The sequence below is a fragment of the Chenopodium album genome, chromosome 13 (genome assembly GCF_948465745.1).
Source record: "Chenopodium album chromosome 13, dcCheAlbu1.1, whole genome shotgun sequence".
NCBI classification, from domain to species: Eukaryota; Viridiplantae; Streptophyta; class Magnoliopsida; order Caryophyllales; family Amaranthaceae; genus Chenopodium; species Chenopodium album.
Genome location: NC_137846.1, coordinates 53,380,141 through 53,391,760, shown reverse-complemented (window position 1 = coordinate 53,391,760; position 11,620 = coordinate 53,380,141). Strand labels below are relative to the sequence as shown.

Genomic DNA, 11,620 nt, shown 5'->3' with positions numbered 1-11,620 from the left:
AAATAATAATAAAAATACAAGAGAAAGAGAAAATAGAAGGTAAGCTAAATTAACTAATGCATACACATCTAATACTTAAATCAATGTTTGGATTGCAGGGATGCACCCCTAACAGAGTTCGTGCTTAGTTTTTGATACTGAATTTCGAACTAAGGTCGCCGATTGATTTACAAAGTACTGTATAGAACTAAGTTCACTTCATGTTACATTTATACAGAGTAGAAGTGCTCGAGAAAAGTGAAATTAAAAAAAAATAAATAAAATAAATAAAATAAAAAAAATTCAAGTGTGTGTTATTTGTTGTAAATAATTAAATATTATACATGAGTGCAATAATGTTAATGTCAATTATTTAATTCAAGCGGTTGTAACTTTTTTATTCCCTCCTTACCTTTTAAAAAATTTGAGAGACTTTTATGAATGGTGTTTGGATAAATTAAATTCTTTAAAATGGTTATTTACTTATTTGACTTCATTTATGTTAATTTTATCTTTTTATTATTATCAAATATTGTGCAGAAATTTATAAACCTAAATATAGTACGGAGTACTAGTATTTATTTACTCCGTACATTACAAATTTCATATGTAGCTGGTCACACGGTGTGACGAATTTATTCGGTCTTGAGTTACTTAGTCGGTCAGGATTTACCCGATTAAGGGTTACTCGGTCGGTCAGGGGTTGTATGGATGGGGTTAATTGGTTGGTTAGGGGTTACCCGGTCAATCTTCGCTTATTTGGTGTGACAAGTCACACCGTGCAGCAAGCTGACACATACCAAAACATTAATTGGATAAATTCTGACCGACTGAGTAATCCCTAATCGAGTAATTATTGATCGATTGAGAGCCTAATTCGATTTACTGAAAACAACTGAACTGACTGAACTAAACTGATTGGGGTTGAACTGAAATGAATTGAATAGAGCTAAAATGATTTGTTTATGAGAGAAGGAAATTAGGAACTGAACTAATTGGAGCTGAACTAAACTAAATTGAAATTAAGTTGAACAGAACAGACCTCGAGTAACCCCTCCCTAAGCAAATAAATTTTGACCAAGTAACCCCTAACCGACCAAGTAACTCTAATCGAGTAACAACTCCGGTCACACCGTGTCACTGTGTGCCAGGCTTAGAGTTGTCAAAAGTTGACCCGACCCGAAATACCGACCCTAACCTGATTATTAACCGACCCGTCTGAACCTGGAAAAATGGCGACCCAAACCTGATCTGACCCGACCTGAAACCAACCCTAGACTCGAGTTAACCCGAGTATTTGAGACCCGAACCTGAACATGAACCGACCTGAAGGTGACCTGACCCGAATATAACCCATAAATTATTGACCTGAACCGAACCCGACCTGAACCGAAATTGACCCAAACCCGTTTTAACCCGTCAAAACCCAAATTTAACCAGACCTATTACTAACCTGACTTGAATTCAACCCGACCTGTTCCTAACCCGACCTGTTCCTAACCCGACCTGTTCCTAACCCGACCTATTACTGACCCGACTCAAAATTCAACTCGATCTGTTATAAACCCGACCCGAATTCAACACGACTTGTTATTGACCTGACCCCGAAATCAACTCGACTTGTTATTTTATACATCTTTATTATTGTAGATATTAACTAGTTAAATTAAGATATATATGCTATATATATTGTAATCTACTCAGGGCCGTCTCATTGATTTTAGGGGCCCTGTTTTAAAATAAAAAATAGGCCCTGAATAATTTCAAAATTACACAAATTTTTAATTTTTGATGAAGTACTTACATTTAGGTAATATGCATTTTTTTTACTAATCAAAGTGACAAGTAATATACATTATTTGCAATAGGCACATCACCAACAACACTTGTGTCAAAAAAAAAAAAAAAAAGCTCAACGTTAACATTGTTAGTGTCATCAACATTATTATTTACACTAGGCTCGTCACTAACAGGTTCAATTTTCAAACAAACAAACAAAAATAATTACACATTTACTTACTTACTTCATGAAATTTTAAAACTAATACATACTCGTAGAGTTGTAGTATATTTAGAAGAAAAAAAAAACTAATTAACATTGCTAAAACAAGAAAAATACCTTACCTTAAATCAAACGAAGGATGAATAAGCAAGAACTTCTATGAAATTATCGAAATCACTCAAAGTCTTAATCAACAATTCACAAAGCAATTTGAGTATATGACTATATGAGGGTTATTATTCCTAATTTTTTTTTCTTTATATGTCTATCTTACTTTAATGGAGAAATAGACTTTTTTTTTTCTATATTTTGTTTTAAATATGGTAATTTTGAAAATTTAATTAGAATATTGATGGAAGAATATGGAAAGTTGAAGAAATTGATATGGAAGTGATGTACACGGGAGATGAAAATGTGCATAGGAATTGGAGAATTATTAGGCATGAGAATAATGCATTAATGTTGACTTAATTAATTTCTACAACTAAATGTAAAAATGTAGAAAAATATCAGCTTTTACTGTTTTAAAAAAAAAAAAAAATTATCAGCATTTACTTACAAAAAACAAAAAAAAAAGTTAAAAAAAAAAAGTTAGAAAAAAAAAAATTAAAATTGGGCCCTTTAAAAATTGGGGCCCTGTGCAAGAGACCTTCTTGTACTCTCCCTTCTGCACCCTTGAATCTACTTGTAAAGTCAATAAGTCATAACTTCGTAAGACTAAAACTATTCTATGTTAATATTGAAAGTATTTTGTCTTTACTTGAATTGAACCCGCAAATTATTGATTTGAACCGAACTCGACTTGAACCCAAGAATGACTCGACTTGGAAATGACCCGACTTGAATATAACTCGCAAATTATTGACTTGAACCAAACCCGACTTAAATCCGAGAATGACCCGACCTGATTATAACTCGCAAATTATTGACCTGAACCGAACCCGATTCGAACCCGAAAATGACCCTAAACCGTGAAAACCTAAATTAAACCCGACCTATTATTTACCCGACCCAAATGTAACCCGACCTAAACCCAATCCAAATCCGATAAGATGTATTACCTGATTCAAGCATGACCCAACCCAAACCCAACCCGCATAGGTTACGACACTAACCCGACCCTTTTACCCGAATTGACAGCTCTAGCTAGGCATAATAAATCAAACCATTTGTGTATTTACATTTTTTTTTTAAACCCCATTTGTGTATTTACATATTTTCCCTGGATGTTGTCAAATCTATTATTTTCACCGTCATTCATTGTTCTGATAAACCAAACCCATAAAACGTACTGATTACGATTATGATTTATGATCATAAATAAATTCAGATTCCTCCTTAGCTAATAAGTCCAAATCTCCCTTGTACATTAATCCTACCCCAAAAACAAAATCACCCTCAAATTTGAGTTTTCAATTTCATCATTCACTCTTTAATGGAAGCTCAAACTTCTTTCAAAAAATTCATCATCTTTTTTTCACTAATCTGCATAATTTCTAATGCCCAATTACAATCAAAACAAGATGGGTTTATTTCTGTATCAATTTCAGAAAAGGGTCTTGATTTTCTCAAAGATTTATTGACTGAAAAAGCAATTTCTTCTCTAACCCCACTTGAACTTCCCCCAATTGAGAGAACTGTAAGAATTTTACTTGTGGGAAGAGTCAAAATAGTTCTTTCCAACATAATAATTTATCATATTGATGTTCTTTCATCAAATGTTGAAGTGGGTGATGATGAAATTAGAATCAAAGCTTCAAAAGCAACTGCTAATTTAAGTATGGATTGGAAGTATACTTACCAGAATTGGTTTGTTGAAGTTTCTGATCAAGGAAAAGCTTCAGTTGAGGTATAAATTTTATCACTCTTCTTTTGTTTTTACTATGTCATGATGTTTAATCGATGAGAGTGGTCGAGTTTATAACGGTTATAATTTTATCATTCCGGTATGATTTTACTGTAACTGTGAACTGTGAGATGAAACTTTAGGCATATTTGCAATTTCCTCTTTTTGGGAGGGAAAAGTTTATAGACAAAAGCAAAGATTAATCTTTGTTGGAATGTAGTTGTATTTATGGATTGCTAGAGATTGTTGTATTAATGAAAATTCGATCGATTTAGCTGGACTACATAGCAGGCAAAAAGCTTGGATTAGACTTTTCTGGTAGCTAGTGCAGGTTTGTTGATTTGAGAAGATTGCAATTGACTGTTTTATGTTCATTGGGAATCTGTAGAGAGCAGTTTTTCTAGCTGTTTAGACTGTTTGGAGGTGATTTGGTGTTAGAATGTATGCTTATGATTCGGCGAAAATCCTGCTTATGTTGTTGGTGCTGTGGTGATCTGTGTGTGGACAGTGGACATGGTTTCCTTCACAAGTTACAAGAGTAAGCATTCGGAGCATATGTTAGCTAAGAGGGAATGAGTGATGAGTGATGATTCGCTTGACTTGTAGTGATGATGCGTCTTACAGAGTATGTTGCAGCAGGTTTAAAGAGAAAACTAGGGCATTCTTCTTGCTATTTTTAGGAGAGCCTGATTAGTAGGTTTAAGGAGAACTTGTCACATTTTTTGTTATTTTCTTCTTGTTCATATTTTTTTTCTAGATTATTGTCAGATGAGCGAAATTTGCAAATGGATCGAGTATTTCTTAACTATCTTTATCAAGATTGTGAATGGTTATACCATAGTAGATGATATGTGATTTTTGTGTTATTGGTCCAACGGGATTGATGCAAGTTAAAAAAATAAAAAAATAAATGTCTTTGTGCATATTCCTAGTCAGTAGCTAAATGTAAAAGTCGTGATCTTTGAGAAGGAAGAGGAAATATAACATTTATCATTCATTATCTACCTCTATCAGTTGTTACTAGGATATATTGAAAATTTTATTTACAGACTCCATTGAAGGATTTATTAAACTTCAGAAAATAATTATTAATATGCTCTTTTGTCAGTTATTGGGAAAAGACATTGATTAATGAATATTAGAAACTGTAGGCCTATCTGTAGCTTCCTCTGTTGGAGGGATCAGGTATGATATAGACAAAAGCAAAGATTAATCTTTGTTGGAATGTAGTTGTATTTATGGAATGCTAGGCACTGTTGTATTATCAAAAACTCAATTGAATTAGCTGGACTGCAAAGAAGACAAAAGTTTGGTTTTGACTTTACTAGTAGCCATTGTCAAGTTTGTTTAATTGGGAAGATGAAATTGACTGTTCTCTGCTCCCTGGGAATCTCTAGAGAGCAGTCTTTCTAGCTGCTTTAGACTGTTTGGAGGTGATATAATACGTAGTATAAAAAATTTATACACATGATTCCATGAAAACCCTGCTTATGTTGCTGCTGCTGTGCTGCGTTGTGTGTGTGGACATAGTTTCTTTTACAAGGTACAGTAAAATTGTCGAAGGTTTTAAGGTGAACTCGGTCATTCTTTTTCCACGAGATTTTGAGGAGCCGTCATATTGTTTGCTTTATCTACTTGTTCAATTTTTTTTTGTCTAGATACTGTCAGATACGCAGAAGCATATGTTGCAAATGGATCAATTTCTTCTTAACTAGATTTCCTGATTGATCTTGATGTTGAATGGTTTAAACATAGTAGATGATATCTGACTTGTGTTATTAGTCCAATCGAATCAAAGCAAATGAAAAATATATCTTAGTAGATTCCTAGTCAATGACTGAATGTACAAGTTATGATCTTTGCGGAAAAATGAATATAATGTTGATCAACATTACCTACCTCTATAAGTTGATACTAGGATATATGGAATTGTATTTTTACAGAGTCCTTTGAAGGATTTATTTATTTTTTTAAAAAAAAATTTATTCTCTGTTATCAATTCTCGTGAAAAGTAATTGATGAATGTTACTTTTCCAAAGGTTCAAGATATGGAGGCGGGCTTGAAGTTAAGCTTGGAGAACCTAGGTGGTGGTCTTAAGTTGTCCCTCCTGGATAGTAGATGTGACGTAGATGACATCGATATTCAGTTAGATGGTGGAGCGTCATGGCTATATCAAGGGTATGGTTTTAAGATCTTGTACTTAAGATCTTAACTCGGTATCTCACTTTAATTAATTAATTTATTTATTTATAATTCATGAGCTATTATTTCTCAAATAAGACTCCAAATATTGTGGCCTTGAAGTCCCTGAACTGTTCATGGAATGGTTTTAACAGAGTGCATGACTGCATGTGATGCTTAACTCGCAGGGTGGTGGATGCCTTTAGTAACCATATCGAATCAGCAGTTGAGAATGCTATTGTAAAGAAACTTAATGAAGGGATCTCAAAGATTGGTTCCTTGTTGCAGTCTCTTCCTACAGAAATTAAAGTGGATGAATCTTCTGCGTTAAATGTTACCTTTGTTGGAGATCCCACCTTAAGTGATTCTTCCATTGGTTTTGTGATAAATGGGTTATTTATTCCAAGGAACGGAGCTCTGGCCACCCCACATCAGCACCGCATATTACAAACTTCAGTTCCATGCTTTACTCCTGCTAAGATGATAGCAATGTCATTGCATGAAGATGTTTTCAACTCTGCAGCTTTTGTGTATTTCAATGTAAGTCTTTTTGGCTTGATATTTTCGTCTCTCGTTCCTCTGGGTCCCATTATGAGTTAATCTTGATACCTTTCTGTTGCCAAGGCATGCTGTTTATAATAAACTTCATTACTAACCTCTTGTCAATATTGGTTAGTTATGCTTGTTTTTTTTATTTTGTGAATTATTAAACAATAAATGACACAAAAGCATTAATGAAATGTATATTGAATTGTGCCTTGAGGATGTAGTTTTTCTATTTAAAAACTATGAAATAATACATATCGCTCATCTTTGCAAAAAACACATTTGGATGGCAAAGCTACAATCTATGATAAACTCAAGAAATCATCTCTTAGCATTGCAGATATAAGATTAAGCTCTTCTAGTTTCCATTTTCTAATATATTTGGCTTGCACACTTGTAACAAGCTGAATACTACAGACTTTACCAGTTCACTGTGTCAAACCATCTTGCTCAACTCCCTTGCAGCATGTGATGTAGGGCCGAAATTAACTACATTTTTCTGTAGTTAGGCAGGTCTTATGGAGTGGAGAGTTGACAAAATACCAGATCAGTCTCTTCTGAATACTAGCGAGTGGAAAGAAGTTGTACCCCAACTTTATGAGCAATATCCCAATGCCAAAATGGCTTTGGACTTATTAGTGGCTTCTCCTCCATATGTGCACGTGTTTGATGATGAAATGGAAGCAACTATCAATGCAGAAATAACAATTAATGTTGTGAGTGATGGGGGAGCGGTGCCAATTGCTTGTGGATCTGTGGTAAGTTTATTTATATAGCTAATGTGGTGCCTTAGATTACATACATCTTTGCCAGTATTAGTGCCAACAAAGGAATATTTTGAATTTTCTGCTGAACTACTTGTCCTTCCTCTCTTAACTAGCATGACATGATTTGAAACATACCATATAATACTTATTTCTGAAATCTAAATCTTAGACATAATCTTTGCAGCACACATTTAATGGGCTAAACTTGCAAATTTATGATGCAGGTAATTAGTTCTTCAGGTTCCGTTGTAATCTCAGGGAATAACCTGACAGGCAACATTGAACTGGATAAGTTTAATTTGTCAGCTAAATGGAGTAAAATCGGTGATCTGCAGATTGATGTAATTGAGGTATGCCCTCTGCTCCCATTGCCTGCATGCAAGAGTAATGGTGAATCTGTTAGCAATCTGGTCAAAGACAGAAACCTTATGCTGTTATCTTTCGCTAATATAAAAAAATTACAATATGATGTTATGTTTTACGCAAAAAGCTTTTCCTGAGTACTGGGTTTGGGAAATTGAGGATGCTTAAGAGAGGAGGGGATCTTCTCAAAAAAAAAAAAAAAAAAAAAAAGAGGAGGGGAAGTCACCGATCCCTCATGTTTGTACATTTAAGAAGCCGGGGGCAGTGGAAGCTAAGGGAAGATAAGAGATGTCCTATTAGTAGTTTAGTACTTAATGTCCTTAGTGTTAAAAATCATGGACCCGGGAGGGAAGAAAGATTACATTTGAAAGAACAGATAAAGAATAAGAAAACCTAAAATGTACTTAGCCATTAACAGGGAAATTCGACACCTACAAGAACATTTAGGTCATACTTGAATAGTTGTATAAAGGTTTCTTGTAATATGTTTGGATTCAAAACATAGTGTCTAAATTTAATGGTCACTTGTATTATCGTTGGATGTCTGAAAAAGTTGTCACGTCTTTTATAGTATGGTTTATGATTGAACTTTTCCTAGTATGCCCTTGCTTAATTTATTGGGAGAGTTTAGATTAGAAATAACATCACTACTACTCTACTAGCTTTTGTGTGAATGCACAAGTTAAAAAAAATGAAACATGATCAATATAAATTATAATAATTTATCGAAATCTAAGCAATGATCTAAAAACTTTATTGTCTTTGTAATATAATTTTTAAAGTAATCCTAGTTTTACCTCTCTAGAGGTCTGGTTTTTTACTTCACTCTTAATTACCTCGGATTTGTGGTTTTCTAGTATGGTGACTTGGTGAGATTCATACGAGGATAGGATTATTGGTACCAAAGATGATATAATGGAGAACCTTGCTCTTAATTATATCTCCAACTATGTCTAAGAGACTAAGACAGTTATAACTTATAACGTTATATATCGTTTAACTATTATATGGGCACTATATTGCAGCCAGTAATCGCAGAGGTGCTAAAAGATGTGCTACTGCCACAATTGAACACGCGCTTGATAAAAGGATTTCCTTTGCCACTGATCCATGGCTTCACTCTTCAAGATGCAGAGATTGTCTACTCTGATTCTGTAGTTACTGTTTGTAGCAATGTCGCATTTACTGAAGATCAGCTTCTGGCAAAACATAGCTTTAGAGACATGTTTTCTTTCCGTTTGTTCATGTGAAATATACTTCAGTATCCATTCTGTTGTTGTCCCTATTGTAACTTTTTGTATCTGTAATTTCCTTCTCCTGGTTGGATATTTCTGCATTGTAAATCAATAAATCAGAAAAGTCGTCTGTACTCGTTCTTTTGTTAATACGAAGTATCCCTTTTTTTTTCACCTTAATTCATTTTTTGCATGCTATGTTGAACCGACATTGTTAGAATCGAACATTTCCGTGTTTTCCACATGAAGCTCCTTTCATGGAAAGTTGATGGCTGAGCGCCAAATTGCATTTTGAAGAAATAAAAACAGAGCTTAACTCCGGAGAAAAGTTGTGGCATTGGAATTCAATTGTTCATGCAAAAAAAAAAAAAAAAAAAAAAAAAAAAAAAAAAAAAAAAGAAAAAAAACATGAGATTTTGTTATAAATGGGATTAAAAACTCCCATTCTCCATCCCACATTCCAACTTACCAAAGACCCCCACAAGGTCTACTTACAAAGTTACAAGGGGAGGGATTATTATTATTGAAGGGTATATTTCTACCAGTTAAAGGCAAGTTTGCCCGTAATGAAAGAAATGAAGAACATTAGTTAAAGGATATTTTGGAAATTTCAATAGTTATTTCCAATAATTCTCATAACAAATCAAATGAAAAGTTTGTTATAATGAATGGGGAATTTTGACAATTAGCACCTTCTATTATGTCCATTTTAGCAATTACCACCTTCTATTTTGTAAAACATCAAAAACTCCCACCTTTTTTCCTCCCAACTGCCTAATGATGTCATGTGGGGCCCACTTTTTACCTTCCCTCTTCTTTTTCCCCTCCCATTTCCTCTATGCTCACTCGATTTCAACTCCCCTGTCTCTCTTCTCTCTCCTTCACCATTAATATCAATTAATCCAACTTCATCAACCTCATTTTATAAAAAATTTACTCCCTTGCATCCCATCCTCTTTCTCTGCCATAATTGTTGGTCAAAAAAGTTGCAGCATTGTCCTAGTTTTGTACCTTATTCCAGGCGTTGTAAGAGAGTATAATTGGGTGGAAAACGACAGCGCTGAAGGGAGGACCAAGCTAGGAGGAATTTGGTTGTTGGAATCAGCAAAAGGGAGTAAAAAAAAGCAAGGTAATTTGACTTTTAAACAGTGAATTTGTCAAATCCTAGAAATCGTTACACTTTAATTGCATACAAATTTGTGTAATGTGGTATTATATTCACAAATTGTTGTTAATTAGTTCACCAATTGAATACTCTAACCCCTAATTTGAATTGCAAAACCCTAATTTCAACTACATTGATTTAATCCCCAAATTGAAAATCAAAAACCCTAAAATCAATTGAAACCCCCTAAATTAAGATGAACAACATACCTTTCTTCGTGGAATCGTTGTCATGTTGCAGCAACACCAAATATTGTTTGTGAATTTTGGTTTGGAGGAGTGAATTGAAGTGTTTCTGATTTCTTTGAGGGAAAAAAAGTGAAAGGGGAGATGAAAATCGAGTTAGGAATGAGAAATGGGAGGGAAATTGGTAGGGAAGGTAAAGAGTGGGGCCTAGCTGACGTCATTAGGCAGTTGGGAGGCAAGAAGGTGGGAGTTTTTGATGTTTTACAAAATAGAAGGTGGTAACTTTTTTTAAAAAAAAGTAGAAAGTGGTAATTGCTAAAATGGACATAATAGAAGGTGGTAATTGTCAAAATTTCCTAATGAATGTCATAAAAAAAATATTAATAATAATAACAAATAAAAAACAATCATTAAACAAATAAAGATAGCAGAAATCTAAAGAGATATCTAGTTATAATTGAGAAGTTATTCTCGGTTTATCATCCATAACTGAACCCCAAATCCGGATTAGCCTAAAGGGTGAATCGGGGTGAGAGAAAGGTGTGTTTGGTAAAGAGCTTTTAGCTTATTTTGTCCAATTAGATGTTGACTAATTAAAAAAGCTAATTTGGATGTTTGGTAAATAGCTTATTAAAAGAGCTTTTTGGGCTCAAAAAGCACTTTTAGAAAAAGCTCATTATAAGAGCTTTTTAAAATTAGCTTATTGTACAATTAGCTTTTTTTCTCTTAAATACACTAAAACAGCTAACAATTAACATCTATTTACTAAACATTTTTACACAATCAGCTAGTCAAACCAGTTAATACAATTAGGGGTGAGCACAACCGGGTACCCGGTTGATTTCGACGGACCCGGTCTTGGAACTGGTTGTACCGGGTCCTGTATACTTGGAACTGGTTATACCGGGTCCTCAAATTTTGGACCCGGTATTGGAACCGGTGGGTACCAGTTCCAAATCCGGGTACCCAATTTCTTTTTTCTTGTTTTACTTACTATTTTACTAAAATTTTAACTTGCTATTTGAACTTGTCTTGTCTACTGTCTAGTGTCTATAGCTTGCATTGCTTCCTGTAATCTCCAAACTTAGAAAAAAAATAAAAATTGAAAAAAGGCTTTATAGCCAATTACAAAGTATAAATTAAAAGTTTTATTTTCAAAGTTCCTAAACATAATTAATAAAATAATAATGTCTTGTTAATAAAGTTCCACAAAGTCCATACAAACATCATCAAAATTTCAAGTTTACAACAAACTGACGTAAAGTCCACAAACAACATAAAAACATCCTACTTTATTACAAGGTGAGATCTCTTGATTCCAAACATGAAGCACACACTTCACAAATTTCC

General features: G+C 33.9%; 1 protein-coding gene across 1 annotated transcript; it reads left to right on the top strand.

The window, feature by feature from the left end:
* Nucleotides 1–3,307: 3,307 nt before the first annotated feature.
* Nucleotides 3,308–9,070, top strand: LOC145574968 (putative BPI/LBP family protein At1g04970). Its single transcript, XM_081632871.1, has 6 exons — nucleotides 3,308–3,830; nucleotides 5,867–6,006; nucleotides 6,198–6,549; nucleotides 7,065–7,313; nucleotides 7,547–7,672; nucleotides 8,711–9,070. Exons 1-6 carry the CDS (start codon nucleotides 3,417–3,419, stop codon nucleotides 8,933–8,935), a joined length of 1,506 nt encoding a protein of 501 aa, XP_081488997.1. The 5' UTR covers nucleotides 3,308–3,416; the 3' UTR covers nucleotides 8,936–9,070.
* Nucleotides 9,071–11,620: the final 2,550 nt, after the last annotated feature.